The 16987-nt window shown below is 35.5% G+C and overlaps 1 protein-coding gene and 1 long non-coding RNA gene across 2 annotated transcripts; one reads left to right on the top strand and one right to left on the bottom strand.

Annotated features, from left to right (window-relative positions):
- The first annotated feature begins 430 nt into the window (after positions 1-430).
- Positions 431-10932, top strand: LOC113075054 (basic leucine zipper transcriptional factor ATF-like). Its single transcript, XM_026247770.1, has 3 exons — positions 431-893; positions 3000-3104; positions 10008-10932. The coding sequence occupies exons 1-3, from the start codon at positions 828-830 to the stop codon at positions 10209-10211; spliced, it is 375 nt and encodes a 124-aa protein (XP_026103555.1). The 5' UTR covers positions 431-827; the 3' UTR covers positions 10212-10932.
- Positions 8459-10183, bottom strand: LOC113075055 (uncharacterized). Its single transcript, XR_003280881.1, has 3 exons — positions 10067-10183; positions 9347-9415; positions 8459-8907 (listed from the first exon to the last, which is right to left on the bottom strand). It is a non-coding gene; the product is annotated as an uncharacterized LOC113075055 (long non-coding RNA).
- Positions 10933-16987: the final 6055 nt, after the last annotated feature.

The following is a 16987-nucleotide window of genomic DNA, read 5'->3' on the forward strand; positions in this document are numbered from 1 at the left end:
ACTTCAAGGGCTAAATAGATATTATAGTGGGCCAAAAAATATTTGGACTCTAAACATAATTTTTGCTGAATGACTTTATTTGTAGTATTGTTTTGTATTTGAATTTATAGTTGTTTTTTATTAAATATATATCACTCATTAAAATTCTAAATGTTTATAAAATAACTAGAAATAATATATATATATATATATATATCTCACCAACATAAAGACAAACAATATGTTTAATCTTCATTTTCAGCAGTATATCTAGTATTATCATCCAACCAACTTTGTGAACTGTCTTTGTTTGAAAAGTATGCTTTGTGTAAAGTTAATGAAACTATTTCATATTTTCTTATCAAATGCAATGAGATTCTGATATTTTCAAGTGTTGCTTAAGGTTATGAACACTTTTCTGTCCACAGTGCATGTGGAGAAGATGTGATCTTCCATCTGTCTGTCTGTCCTGTTTGTGAAGGTTCATCAGCTCTGCTGTGAATAAGATGCTTTATGCAAAGTTTCCAGGAAGCATGTGACTTCCAGTCTAGTGCAGTAGAGGTTTCTAACTACAACCACATCACACTTCGCTAATTAGGCAGGGCGAGAGAGAGAGAGAGAGAGAGAGAGAGAGAGAGAGAGAGGGAGGGAGTGAAACAGAGCAAAAAAGAAAGAGTGCGAGTGTTGCAGTCTTTCTTACTCATTCTTCAGTGGACCGTGATCAGTTCACATCTCTCTTCTGAACACATGCAGTCTCATATAGCCTGAGACAGACAGAGACAGATAAACAGGCTGAGAGAAAGACAGACGCTGAAGGAGGTCAAAGGTTTCACGGGGACTGAAGTGGCATGGCTCAGGGCTCTGACAATAGCGACACCAGCTACACCAAATCCCCCTCACCGGGCAATAAACAGGTAAGAGAGACTCAACCAGCACCATGCAAACACACACACAATATATATATATATATATATATATATATATATATATATATATATATATATATATATATATATATATATAAAATCAGAATATAATATTTAGATAATTATATAAATAAGTGATAAAAACATAATTTTAATACAAAATAAATTATCTGATCAAATGCTTTATTTTGCTTCTTCATACCTGCTTCTTTGTTTACATTAAACTGAATTTAATTCAATGAAATCGATGTTGAAACACATGGTGCAACATGCATCCAACCAGATTGAATATAACATACAAAATGAATATTAAGTTAAATATGACATTATGAATGGCATCTCGACACCTAAATCCCACTTATTTTACTGTAGATTTCACATGCATTTCCAACACTGTCTGTGAATGAGTATGTGTGCATGTGACTGTAGATTTGCACATGTGTGTATGAATGATTATGATTCTGCTGAGAGGAAGTCATGAGGCTAGAGGTGATTTTAACCTTCATTCTGAACCGTTCACATGCTATTTCAGTATTTCTGAAGGTAGCAGCTTTAGTGTTGAGTAACTGACTCTAACTATAGAGCTGCACACAGCATCGTGCTGTGAGAGAGTCTGACAAACGTTAGTGATTGTGAAACTGCCGTTAAGATGGCACGAGGCTTTACGAGCTGAAGGTGATCTGAATTCAACGGCTACTACATCCTCTCCAACCTCACCGGACGAGAGAGATGTTTATCACTGAGAGAACATGATTCAGACATAGCAACTGTGCAAATCCCCCTTTAGTTTCTTTACATGCATCATGCATCCACAAGCAATGGCTTCTGAACACTTAAGTCACACATGAATGTCGATGCATTAGGAAAATATAGAAACAAGCACCATTTATTTTGAAGAAAGATACTTTTCATGCAGTTTGATATATAGATTCCAAATGAAGTACTTTGACACTTGTTATCTGTGATGTTTATAGCACATGTGTGAAGTTCAGGAGAATCGAATTCATACATCTGCCAAAGATAACCAAAATACCAGTTGGAAAATACTAGTGAAGTGTATAATGGCTCTAAACTGCAGCCAGATGAAGCTGGTTTTATCATGAAGCAGCTCAGCTCTATACGTCTGTGTCTGACAGCAGATGTTCCCCTGAAGTCACCTCAAACTGAGCTAGTTATAAACATGAACACACCTCTGGAGGGTCTCTTTTTGTGGGGATTTTGTCATTTGGAAAAAGTCAGTGACAATGAGTCTTGTGGGTTCAGTAAAGGACGTCACAGCTCAGGGGCTGCTGTGGGAAAAGATTGCTCTCTGTCTTTGAAAATGTCACACCTGTCTGCCACAACATGTGAAAAACATGCAGTCATGGAGTCTTGTCCTTCAATCTGTAGTTCCTGTGGCTCAGTGGTAAAGCATTGCATTAGAAGTGCAAAAGGTTGTGGGTTTGATTCCCAGGGAACAGGTTAGGTTAAAATATATATATATATAATTTATAACCTGAATGCACTCTAAGTCACTTTGCATAAAAGCATCTGCTAAATATATAAAACTACTAGAATAATGAAAAAACATCTCTGCTACAGAATTGTTTAAAGGAGAAAATTCTTATCCTTAACTAAAAATAACACAAAAATAATAATAATAATATATATATATATATATATGTGTGTGTGTGTGTGTGGATGTTATTTCAGATAAAAAAAAATTTTATCTTTAAAATTTTATCTTTAAAATCTTTCATTTAAATATAAGAAAAAGCTGATGTCACCAAGATCATGCAGACATTAAATATAATGTTAAGCAGTAGTCATAGCTAAAATCTTGTCAGTAATTTAATATCAGTAGACATAAATATAAGAAAAGTTGCAGTAAAAAAATAATTAATAATAATACGGTTGGAAATTAAAAGAACATTACCCTTGGGACAAGTGGATATGCTCTGGAGAATGAATTTGAGCTTCAACCTCTACATCCTGGTCAGAAAACCTCCTCAAAGTATTCCAGTCTGACAAAAAGACTTGCTCTGAGAGAACATCTAGTAAAATGTGTTGCAAATGCATGTCAAGGTTTTGAGCTGGTGTACTCTTCATCTTCAGGGTTCAACGGATGACGTAAGGAAGGTGATGAGGAGAGAGAAGAACCGCATCGCGGCGCAAAAGAGCCGAATGAGACAAACGCAGAAAGCCGACAGTCTGCACCTGGTGAGAACATCATCCAGAAACATCATCCATAACACACCTGACACAAAGTGAAGTTCTAATTAACCTGCAACAAAACAAACACTTCATGAACTTGCATTGCTTAGTGCTGCAAACTGTGACTTAGAAACAATCAGAAGGTACAGACAGACCCTAATTTGTAATATTGATGTATTGATGCATCCAGCTGTGTTACAGGCGTGATGCTGATTGACTCTTGACTGTATTTACATGAGGCTTTACTGACCATGTGGGGATGCGTCATGGCTTCTGTCGTGCTTCACACTTGTTGTGGCTCTGGTCTTGTTTGCTTCAGATTCTGGCATTAATTACATCGCGTGGGTGAAACGCTCAGCTGAAACGATTGGCCATGCACCTAGTAAATTCTCTGTAATTTTTCAAGAAAACAACAACAGTCCTCAAATCTGCATGACTGTTCTTACTGAAATGCGATGCCTGCATTATTAAATTCGATTCCTGCGCTCTGAACTCGAGCACACGCCTGTCTAACAGTCGTCAAACCGTTTGGATAGCATTTGGCTCTTAGTCAAAGCCAAAACCCTCTATCAATTTCATTCAGTATTTGTGTTATATGGGTGTTTCCCTCTGGTATTACTCATGTCCTTTCACCTTGCACATGCTGTTTCAGGGACTCTTAACAGAACAGATCTAGTGCTCAGCTTTACATCAGCTAGAAGAATAGATCCTACATTATTAAAAACAAAGGTTCAAAAAGGGGGTTTGCACAGCGATGCCATATAAAATAACCATTTTTGATTCCCCAAAGAACTATTTGTTTCTTAGTGTGAAGAATATTTTTATAATCTGAAGAACTTTTTGGACTTTAAAGAACCTTTTGTGTGTTTGGTTCCATGGATGTTAAAGTTTCTTAATGGAACCATCAATGCCAATCAAGTACCTTTATTTTTGAGAGTGTAAGATTTATTTAAAGGGATAGTTCAACCAAAAAATATAAGTTCTATGTCTTTCCAATCCTGCGTGACTGTCTGTAACACAAAAACAAGATATATTCTTTCATGTATCCACAAATTCAAAATTTGCATGTCACGTTCAGTGATGAGGCCTGTGAGACATCAAACACGGTTGGAAAATGACTAGATGAAAACATGAGAATTGAAAGCTGTGGCTGAGAGGAGATAATCTTTGAATGAGGGCTTCAGTTGATGGCTTCAGAAGACTTATAGATAGTCAGGTTAGACAGCATATTGAATTTAACATGGATGAAATGTGGCTGTGAAAGATAGACTTAGACTTTACAATGGCATGCACTGTATAAAGATTCAAGAACATGTCATTTTCATAATTCAGAAGTTCATAAACTTTCAAGGAGTTTTTGTCAACTGAAATTTTTTTTTTCGAAAAAAAAAATTCATCAGCTGAACAGACGGAGTATCGTTAAACAACAGTACAATCCATAAAACACACAGTACTCCTATCCCCCAAAGCCTTGTTTTCATTCCTGTCAAAAATTAAATATGGCATTCCCTGACTAAGGTCTATAGGTTTCGAACATGATGGCCATTGCATGTGATTCTTCAAAATTTCTCCTTTTGTGTTGCACTGATAAATCAAACTGATTTTAAACAAATTGAGGGTGAATTAAATGATTTGAGTAAACTACACCTTTAAATACAACAGGTTTCTACGCTCACAGACAAAAGTACAAAACTGAGGTGGTACAATTTCAAAAGGTATTAATATGTACACTTTGATAAAAAAACACAGTACAACTGTGCATTGCAAGTTGAAAACTTACACTTTATCACAGTCAGAATGTCCATGTCTACACAAACAAAACAAACGCATTCAAAATTGGCATGTTAACAAACAGTGTTTTGTTTAAACACTTTTGCCCCAGTCGGCCTTCCGTACATACAGTACACATACAGCCCTATTTTAATACAATATACGCACAGCTCGCACATGAGCTTAGAATTTTTTTGTTCTAATTAATTTGCCCACAAGGTGGCAACATACTGGCCCGAGCCTTTGTTTACAGTTGGAAAATAAAATGTAGAAGACAGAACAAGAGCATCAACAAACTGCTGAAGGTGACAATAACAGTAGACGTCCGTGTTGACAAGTGCTTATTTGAGGAGATTAAAAGATACCTGCAACTCTAGTTTAAACAAGTGCAGGTATTTTTATCGCTCATAACCTATGGAGAGAAAAAGCGCAGATGCTGAACAAAGGTGAATCTTTCTAGTGCACATGTGTTGAGGGCTCCTTTCATGAAATTGCATGAATATCTCAAGATATTACATGGAGTAGATTTTGAAAGGCTGCACGTTTGACTGTGCGCATGAGCTAAAAGTGGAATTATACTTTAATTAAATCCTTTAATCCATAATTAGTAATAATCAAAGCAAAGATGCAGTAGATCGCTTCCATCAACACCCTAAAAGCTTGCACAGTCCTTTGCCACATCCTGGATCAACATTTGACTTGGTAGCATTAGGCAGTTTTCATTTATATGCTGTTTATTGCGATGATAGCATTGTTTTTCACATGCATCTGCTTGCTTATGCGTCTTCCTTGCTTTTATTTTTGATTGGCACATTCTAGATTTATTCAGAAGATACGTAATAGCGCCCCCTGCCATTTCATAGTGTGAGCGTGGAAAATTCTGTTTGGTAGGGAAAGAGTTAAGTCGTGAAAACGAGAAAACAAAATTTGTTATTTTGAGATCATGAGAAAAAATGTAATCATGATAATGAGAAAACAACTTTATATCAAGATCACAATAAAATTAATACGTGAAAACAAGAAAAAAGATCATGAGAAAATTAAGTTGTGAAAATGAGAAAAATTAAAGGGGTAATATGATGCGGTTTACATTTTTCCTTTCTTTTTGAAGTGTTACAAGCTCTTGGAGATCTCTAATCTCTAAGATCTCTAAAGTTGCGACAACTAAAGTCTCAAATTCAAAGAGATATTCTTTATCAAAGTAAAGACTCTGCCATGCCCCCACATGTCTACATCACTATGTGGACATATTTGTGTAATGTTGCCCAAATATTCATGCAAAGAAAGAAGGCATGGTTAAAGTAAACGCAGTTAATGTTAACATAGCCGTGTCAGGGAGATGCTGTGTGTATCTAGGTAAAGGCAAAAGCACTTTATTTGGCCTTCCAAAAGAAGATGCATTCAGGAATCTTTAGGATTACTTACAACAGAACAGCAACGCATTTTATGGACGAACGTTTTGTGAAACTAGGAGAGGAGGTCATTCTGACTTGCTACGATAATCTAGCGCTTCTGAATCAGCTACTGGAAGAATTTTTTGTTATTAGTTTAAATATTTGCTATTGAATGTTCTTATTTTTGCACGTCGTGTGTGTATGCGAGAGAGAGAGAGAGAGAGAGAGAGAGAGAGAGAGAGAGAAACAGTCACACAGTGGAGTCAGCTGTCTTAACCGTGGCTTGTGTACTGTAAACACATACGAGCTTCATCACTGTGTCTGTCACGTAACTCTGTTCCTCTTTCGAACTTGAACTGGTGGTAAATCTAAGGACATTATTAACTGTCTTTAAATTTATTTTGAAAGAAGAAGCTCGCGATTATGGAAAGTGGCGTTACATTTCCGACAAGTGCTTGTGGTGATCAGCCAATGACAATGCACTGGGTCAGTTGGCCAATCAGAACAGACTGCGCTTTAGGAAGGACGGGCTTTGTAGAAAACGACACGTTTGAGAGAGGTGGGTCATAGAAGATCAACAATAATTTACAGTACTTGAAAAATAATGTTTTTTGAACATTAAAGCATGTCGACATATTCTGTTACACCAAATACGCAAAATAATGATATTTTAAAAAGCATCATATTACCCCTTTAAGTAATGAAAATGAGAAAACAACTTTTGTTATGTCAAGATCACGAGAATAGTAAGTTGCAAAAACAGGAAAATTTAAGTCCTGAAAATTAGAAAACAAATTTTTTTATGTCGAGATCATTAGAAAATTAAGTTGCGAAAACAAAAAATTAAGTCACGAAAATGAGAAAACAACTTTTGTTACGACAAGATCACAAGAAAATTAAGTCACGAAAATTAGAAAACAACTTTTGTTATGACAAGATCACAACAAAATCAATTCAAGAAATTCAGAAAACGACTTTTGTTATGTCGAGATCACAAGAAAATTAAGTTGTGATCATGAGAAAAAAATAAGGAAAAATAATCATAATCCATGTCCTTTTAGCACTCCCGTAAATATGTACCAATTAGGGGTAAATAAGGTACCTTTCAGCTTTTGTACCTAAGTGTACTGCCCCGCTGACAGCTATGTAGGCTACCTTTTTTCTAAGAGTGTATACTAGTGATTAAAGTGAATCTACTGAATGGATTCTGCTTGAGAATGAGATCTGGTCTGATTCACAGAAAACACTCAGATGTCAAAGGAAACTGATAAGTCGTTTTATTTCAGGAAGAGAGAGGTTTGATAAGCTTGACCTGGTGTCAGACTCAGTACTGACAGCCCCCGCTACAGTTCTCAGCATCAGTGATCTGATAGCACACACACACACACACACACACACACACACACACACACTGACCTCATGCGAGTTCCCCTGAACTCAACCGGTTAAACGCAGAGTGGGAGATGATGTCCCGACAGGCACATACCACTTACCAGGAACCGCATATCATTTCGATTCTGAGGTTGCACAATTTTTGAGAAATCCACATATAGGTCACTCATCAGCACATATATAATATAGAGAGTGTTTACACTGATAATGCTTAATATCCTTTAATATCCAGATGTGTAGATCTCAAGTAAAGGTCATAGCTAAGGTAATGGGTGCATCAGGTATTATTATAGTATTTATTAATATTTTGAATTAGCCTTTATTTTTAGACTTTCAGTTTTTATTTTAATTTTATTCTGTTTATTGATTTTTATTTGAATTATTATTTTGTATTAATATATATTATTAATATAATTTAATTTATGTAATTAATATTTATATTGGGTTTATGTATTTATTTAAATGCCTAAGACAAAAACAATATGTAATCTAATATAAATGTTTTATTTTATTTCATCTTTATTCCAATTAACAAAAAATAATCTTAATCTGTTTTGTTTTTATACACTTTACAGGTTTTTTTTTTTTTTTTCAAAATGAGCATCAATTATAAGTTACACACTTTATTTATTTATTTATTTAATAAATATTTGTAAAAGTTAATTTAAAAATAAATAAATATTTTTGGAGTACAGGACTTAAAAAAACATATTTACTAAGCAATTTCTAAGTGTAAATAGTGCTCAAGTAAATGCACTCAGCGTTATTATCCATATTACAGATAATTTCAATATAATTTAAAACGAATTATAATAATTCAATGATATGATATACTAGCACATTCATAATCTGCTCCTGACAAACAAAAACACAAGTCCAAAGTTGAAAATTATATAGAGGAAACTCATGTACTCATTCTGGGTAAGGTAGACTAAGGTAGTATGTGGTTTCGCTCTTCGCCGCTATACTTGATAAACAGGAAGCTGAAATTTCCCTCTGTATTACACGTTTCCTGTAGTGTCTACTCATGCCATGTTTTTTGGTTGAGGCCTGCCTGAGAAACGTGGGCCGTCGGGGGGAGTGTTCAGCTGTCATTTCTGGTAAGGTGTCGCTACGGGCCGTGGGCAGATAAAATTGAATGACGCTTGTCAGAGGGGTTTTACCCTAGTGTGACTGGAAGGCAGCGGAGCGGCTAGTCGAACTACAGGTTGATGACATCGCTGAGCGGGAACCATCATGACCCCATAGAGTACCTAAAAATAATGGCCAGTAAGCATATGCATTATATAAGCATATCTATTTCTAACCTGTTATTAATTGACATGTGGCTTCTTAAAATTTTACCTGTGGACATTTATGCTGATATTGTGGTTTGTGAAGTATTATTTCATGTTAAGTACAATACAAATAAAAATTAGCAGTTTATAAATATTTTACATGAACCTTAGATTAACATTTGAGAGGTTTAGAAACAGACAACCAATCAGTAGCAAGCCACCTCATTAATTATTCATAAGCTTTGACCGTAACCATACAGTGACAGGCCTTATTATGTTTCAGCTTCTGAAATAATTTTTTTAACACTGTGCTTGTTCAACAACAAAATGTATTGACCTCATAAATATGTAAATAAAAACAGTAACATATTTACAAAAGTACAGGCAACCAATCATGAACCAAAACAGCGCTTACCTCATGAATAATTCATATGCTCTGCACTTGTCACAAAAAGATTTCACATGCTTTGTTTTGCTTCAACGTCTGTCTGAAATAAAGAATTAAATCCTATGGCAAACATTTTCACAATTGGATAAGCAGTTAGTATTAAAATAGGTTGCGTGCCTTTTTGACCATTTGTCGTTATTGACTTGACAAATATGTAAAGAATTCAACGGATTTACAAATGTACAGATCATCAACCAATCATAAACCAAACAGTTCTCAACTCATTAATTATTCATATGCTCTGTACAGTCACAAAATATTTCACAGTCTGAACGTGAAATGAAAATATCAAATATTTTCAAAATTGGATAAGTAGTTATAAAACTAAGCTGCTTGGCTGTTCCACCAATCACTGACCTCATAAATATGTGAACGGTAACAAATACTCAATACACAAGATTAAATACTACCCCAGGATTATGCAAAGCCCACAAGTGCGGTCGACATTGATGCAAGCCATGATTATTGTGTACTTTGTAACTATAAGGACATCTAGAGGACAAAACTCAAAATTCATGTCCTGCAGAATGTATAATATACTTGCATGTTTTTCAGAAAAAGTACAGTATCACATTAAATCTGACTTCAGGAGCTTATTAAATGTATTTGATTTTCTGTTGTTCCTCAGGAAAGTGAAAGTTTGGAGAAGGAAAACGCAGCGCTCAGAAAAGAGGTGAAAAGACTCACGGAGGAGGCCAAATATCTGTCCACGGTCCTGAGCAACCATGAGCCGCTGTGCACGGGCTTGAGCGGCGCGTCCACGGAGATTCTGTACGGCGCGCACCACGGCGCGTTCCACCAGCATATTAGCATGCCGCACTACCCGCTCTGACCGGCAGAGGCCGCTGGAATCCGCCTGTGGGCGACAGTCAATGAACTTTGGTTTGAGTCATTAACCACAAAACAGATTCATCAGCGGGCATCGAAGAGATCTTAAAATCATCTACTGAAAATCAGAAAAATAAAAACAAAAGCCTCCAGATGTAACGATTTCTGTGACAATGATATCTTAATATCATTTTAATTTTTTTTTTTTGTCTGAAGTAAAATAATCCCAGCTCCTCGAACAAAACCTCATGTCTGTAAAATGCAAGCATCTGTAGAGTTAAACGTTGGCTACTTGCAAAGGTGCATGGCAATGACACAATGAATGTTTTCAATTTAGATTTCATTAGAAGCCACTCTACTGATTCATATGATCATTTACTTTATTCTATTTCTGTGAAATGTTTATGAGACGACATATGGGACTTGATTCTAAGAAAAAGTGATGATTGTTTATCCTGTTCACAGATATTATGTGTGAATGTTTTTCTATTATGACTCATTTAAGATGTTGAATTGAGCAAACATTCTGAATGTACTTTATACACAATTCTAGCAGGTTATTTTTATTCTAAACCCTTTGGGATATTCTAAAGTTGGACAAACTGCTAAGTTATCCTATATCTCAAAAATGGAGGAAGGGACATTTGTATGTGTGATCTTCTGCGATCACCTGTGATAAAATAAATAAAAACGTAAAATATACAGACACGTTTAATGAATTTGAACCTATTGTCCTCTCTGTTTCATTTATCATGAAAAATGTTGTACAATTATAATGCATGAACTATTTCATTTTCAGAAAGCACAAGATGTTTGGTCCTCCTAATAAATGTATCTGTTTAATATTATACAGGTACTAAAATTGCAAAAAAATCACTTCAGTCTCATTGTTATCATAAATCATTATTATGATTAGAAATTAGGCTATTATCCAGTATCTATATTACCGTATTTTTCGGACTTTAAGTCGCACCTGAGTATAAGTCACATCAGTCCAAAAATACGTCATGATGAGGAAAAAAACATATAAGTCGCACTGGACTAAGGCTACGTTCACACTACAGGGCTTAATGCTCAATTCCGATTTTTTTAATTCAATTTTTTTGCAAGGCCGTTAACATTTCCAATTTAATGTGACCTTTTGTGATCTCCTGTGTGAACGTGGAATGACCCAGAAGTGACCCGCGTGCGCAGAAGAGTACTCAACGGTGAACGACGTCACTCGTTGTTTGCGGAAGTAGCTAACGTTAAACATGGATGTCAACAACAGTGTAGTCAACAGCGGAGCTCTTTTTGCAATATTAAAGTTATTTTCCCAACGGAGCCAGCACAATTACAATCTTCTCGTTTTAAGAAGAAAATTAAAAAGAAGGAGGATAGCAAGGTTTTTGGCCATGGCGTTTTGTGGAGCAGTGTTAGCAACGTCGGTGCAGAGAAACGTGTGGGTGTGGAGTCGACTCGCAGCCAGGAGTGGTGGGATACTGATGTGAGTGGCTCTTCTCGTTCCCGCCTACTTCAATGCAGAATTATAACGTTTGTAGCGTATCAATGACGTACGGGTCAGATATATGTGGACTGGCCGTTCAGACGGAGGTCGCATTTCAAAAGATCGGATATGTTTCGGATTCAGGACCACATACCCAAGTGGCCTGGGTCACATTTGAAAAGATCGGATCTGTGTCATTCAGACTGTCATGAAAAGATCAGATACAGGTCGCATAGGGGCAAAAAAATCGGAATTGGGTAATTTCAGCCTGCAGTGTGAACGTAGCCTAAGTCGCATTTATTTAGAACCAAGAACCAAGAGAAAACATTACCGTCTACAGCCGCGAGAGGGCGCTCTATACTGCTCAGTGCTCCTGTAGTATACACTGAGAACATAGAGCGCCCTCTGACGGCTGTAGATGGTAATGTTTTCTCTTGGTTCATGTCAAATTAATTTTGATAAATAAGTCACACCTGACTATAAGTCGCAGGACCAACCAAACTCTGAAAAACAGACTTATAGTCTGGAAAATACGGCAAACTAAACCTGTATTTTCTTGTCCTCTTCCCATTCCCTTTTCCAGATTTTATTAATAAACTGAAAGTAATTTAAGACTAAATTAAGACTAAGACTAATGTTAGAGGGTCTAATGTATCCTACTTTTATGCAGATGATGCACAACTCTATCTTCCACTGAAGGCTGGTGACTGTGATGATTTATGAGATTAGGTTATGGATGGCACAGAACTTTTTACAATTAAATGAGGCTATAACAGAATTCCTAATATTTGGCCCTATTATACCGTCTTCACATGTGTTAACCGGTCTAGGTCTTAGTCACAAATCTGCATAAGCAAGTAAGAAACTTGGGAGTGGTCTTTGGTAAAGATGGGATATTTTCAGTTAAGAAATATTGCAAAAATAAAAACATTTCTGTCGTTTGATGATTTAAAGCGTGTTATAAATCTTTTATTATGTCAAGTTTGGATTACTGTAATTCGCTGTATTTGGGGACTCCCACTGTTCTGTTGAATCGTCTTCAGGTATTACAAAAATCAGATCGCTGACTGGGACCAAGGAACAGGTCAGTGTTTAACCCAGTGCTAGCTTCATTGCATTGGCTGCCAGTTAATTTTAGAGTTCAATTTAAGGTTTTACTTTGTTTTTAAAGCCTTGCATGATCTAGCACCTAAATATATTTCAGACATGATCCAGTTTTATTCTCCGACACCGCCATTGAGGTCATCTCAAAAATGTTTGTTAAAGGTCCCAAAATCCCGCTTAAAGTCAAAAGGAGATGTCTTTTTAACTGCAGCACATTTGCCTCTGGAATGACCTGCCACTGGAAATTAGATGTTGTACATCATTAGGTCATTTTAAAACACTTTTAAGAAGGCACTTACTTGCCAGGGCATTTGATGTGAGATAGATGGTGTATATCTGATGCTCTTGTTTGTTTAAGTCATGCTATTTGATATTCTTGCTGTTTTAGTTTTGGTTATATGTTGTTTTATTTGAAAGCCCTTTGGCCAGCATGAGTTGCTTTTAAATGTGCCATAAAAATAATAAACAATACAATACTCCACATCCCTGAGGAGCACCAGTGCTGATGGATGTGAATTTACCAATTCTCACTATGTTTTATATCTGTAGTCATTGAGACCTGTGATTGGGTTTCTTTGGGATGGGGATGATGGTGGAGGGACCTTGCACAGCTCCAGTGATCTGCTCAAGACCTGTAAAGTATGTGCAGTCCTGCAATGATACAAAGGCAACCAGTAGACCACAAGCATGGAAGTGACCAATACATTGAGGAATAGGCATAAAATACTATGAAAAATATACCTTTATAATACTACTGCTGCTTTTGGAACACGAATGTTCTTGAATATTGATTCTTTAAGAAAACACTGTAAAACAAACAGGAATGAACACATATTAAATGAACGTAAACAGTTGCTTTAATCATTACAACATATTATAGAATGGAGAACTTAGGGTGACAACACATTTCTGTAGTTCCCTCAGGTATGAGGTTTGTATTCTCAAGAGAACACAGTGTAGCAACCTGGAAATAGTTGGGTTTGGTTACAGCAACACTGACGGAGAGAGAGAGAGAGATTATTAGAAAGCCTTCAGTGACATGGATTGTTTACCAAACCTACAAGATGGAGTATCTGACTTTAATGGAAGGAATAATTGTGAATTAATTATTTGTTTTAATTTAAAAGCTATTTTTCGCTTATATTAACAGGAAATGTTAGTCTTTTACCACAATAAAAGCGGTCACCTAACAAATCAAGTTTCCACCTGAATCAGGTAAGACACAATTTTGTTTCTTCAGTTCTTTAATCGTCAAATATAACATTGAGTGAGTTCAACCAAAAATAAAGAGTCATGTAGACTACTTATGTGATACTTTCTGTTATTAACTGTCTGTTTTGAAGTTTGACAGCTGTAGTTCTGTTGCATGGCAAAAAAAAGATTCTTCAAACAATTATATTTTCCTGTTCCATGAAAAAAAAAACAATAACATCACGTGGGTAAAAATAAATAATGACAGGTTTTTATGGACTATCCCTTTAAATCAATTCTGTTTATATATTTGTGTTGGTCTAGTGAAAGTCTAGTTAGCTGAATTTAATAATAATAATTGTATATTAATATCTTGATATTGAGTGTGATAAAAGTAATATTATTTGTAGTATACGTTTTATTATATATATATATATATATATATATATATATATATATATATATATATATATATACAGGGGCGGATCTAGAAAAATATTGATGGGTTGGCGAGGAGGGGGCAGGAATTTTTGAGGGGTGGCAACATATGGCAGACGTATATACACTGAATTTAGTCACTGTTATCACAGTTTGATGATAAATATATGTGCACACTACAAAAGGCACAGGCTGCCATTTACAAACTTAATCTCATGCAATCAATGTCTTGCATTTGAAACAGTTTATATAAAGAATAAGTGACTATACTCCATAAGCACCACCACACTCACTAATGCATTCAGTATGCATCAACATGTAATTAAGAGCATTATAAAAGGTTCAGTGTTATCAATATGTCAATTTATTATAAGAAACACAAGAATTGAACAGCCAGTGACAATTCCAGCTGGGGAGACTCAACTGATTTTCCACTGTTTAGTGTTAATCATCATCTAACTCAACCAGTCAAGAGTCATTTAGCCTTAGATGTTATATGAATATGGTCTCTGAAGCTGACAATAATAATAAATAAATAAACATTATAGGCACAAATACAAATGTACTTTTAGAAATTGTTTTTGAAAAATATGGTGTTATTGTTTTGGCAAGCTTAAATTAAAACTTCTATGAAAACTTGTTTTAGTATATCTTTTTTTTTAAGTATATTTTACTAAGCAATTTCTTACATAATTTCTTTGAGTTAGACCAAACTTTTATTTTGGTGGGTTGTAACCAGAGTTTCTGTGTTTTTTAATTAACTATTATTATTAGCTAATAGGAAATATAGCATATCAAGTATGCTAATACTTGAAGTATAGCATACTCTACTGTGCAATAGTACTATATTTCTGTTTGAATTTCTTCAAGTTATACCGAAATTTAATTTTGACAGGTTGTCGTAAAGACATTGCCGTTTCTGTCAGTCTGTGTATACGATACAAATGAATGACGATAGTTTTATCAAATGAAATGGTGAAATCCTCTCATAGCGCACTGACGTGCACATGTGTAGCATTCATCATGCATCAATATAGTGAAGAGCTGAAAACAACACGCGTGCTTCAGTGTGTGTGTGTGTGTGTGTGTAGTAGAGCACACATTCCCAGAGACGTGTATAACAACACCTTAAGGGTTCCCATAAGCAGGATTTATTGTTGTGCCCCCCTTCCTCAAATATGATGATGGAAATAAAACTACTATAGGGGTGAAAAAATAACTTTAATCAAATAAAAAACTAAATGAATAAATTGTATTATTAACAAATCACAATTGTAGCTCTCGACATTTACCTGTGGCTATAACTTTATTATGACTCTAATTTATTTTATAGTCTCAAGCATTCAGAAATCATTGACAAGGAAACTAAGCAGATTTACTATGATAAAACCATGGTTTATTTTTGTAAGGGTTGTGATATGCACGTTTTTAGTTGAAGAAATTATAAAGCCTGTGTCATCTATAGCAAAAAGGTGGCCAAAAATGAAAGATTAAGTGAATATTTGAATGAAATGTTTGGTCAGTAGCCTAAACAAGGATTTGATTGTCCTGTAAGTGTAACAGCAGCAATCACATGGCATTTGTAATAACATGTACATAAATAGTTTATTTTGTGTTTGCCTACATTATGTATTTTAACAGTGTTATTATTAACCAATCATTATTGCCTCAGTATTTTTTTTATAAAATGCATTTTAAGCAATTTTAAAGGCTATTGATGGCTTAGGTCTGTTTTTATAACAACAACAACAGCAACAAAAATATTACATATATTAATACTTGGTAAATTATTAGAGTTTGGGGTTCGCGAATCATTTGAGTCAGTTCGGGAGTTCGTAGCTGGATCCCGAATCATTTGAGTCAGTTCGGGAGTTCGTAGCTGGATCCCGAATCATTTGAGTCAGTTCGGGAGTTCAACGCGGGTTCGCGAATAACCTGAGTCAGTTTGGGGATCGCAAACCATTTGAATCAGTTCGGGAGTTCAAAGCGGGTTCGCTAATCATTTGAGTCAGTTTGGGGATCGCGAATCATTTGAATCAGTTCGGGAGTTCGTAGCGGGATCGCGAATCATTTGAGTCAGTTATGGGAATCGCGAATCATTTGAGTCAGTTTGGGAGTTCGGAGCGGGATCGCGAATCATTTGACTCAATTCGAGAGTTCGGAGCGGGATCACGAATCGCGAGAAAGATTCGCGCTTGTAAATTTTCAAATTGGCCATAACCTTTAATTTGTTGCTGCCAACTGGGGTGGCAAGGCTTTCTTTTAGGGTAGCATTTGCCACCCTATGCCACCCTGGTAGATATACATATATATATATAGTCTTCATTCAAATGCTTCTATTGACATGCACATATGACTTAAAATGGTCGTTTTACAATGCAATAAAAGTCTTAGTATAAAACTAAACTTTTTATCGCGCACTTTGTGTCAGAAAATAGTGCATTGAGAAATGAACTTGTAACCTAATTTTTATTGTTGTATGTGCTTTTATTAATTATTTTTGGATAATTTAGGCTATGAACGACATTTAAAAAAAAGTAACTTAAATTTTCTTTGTTTTT

Source organism: Carassius auratus, unplaced genomic scaffold (assembly GCF_003368295.1).
Source record: "Carassius auratus strain Wakin unplaced genomic scaffold, ASM336829v1 scaf_tig00016351, whole genome shotgun sequence".
NCBI lineage: Eukaryota > Metazoa > Chordata > Actinopteri > Cypriniformes > Cyprinidae > Carassius > Carassius auratus.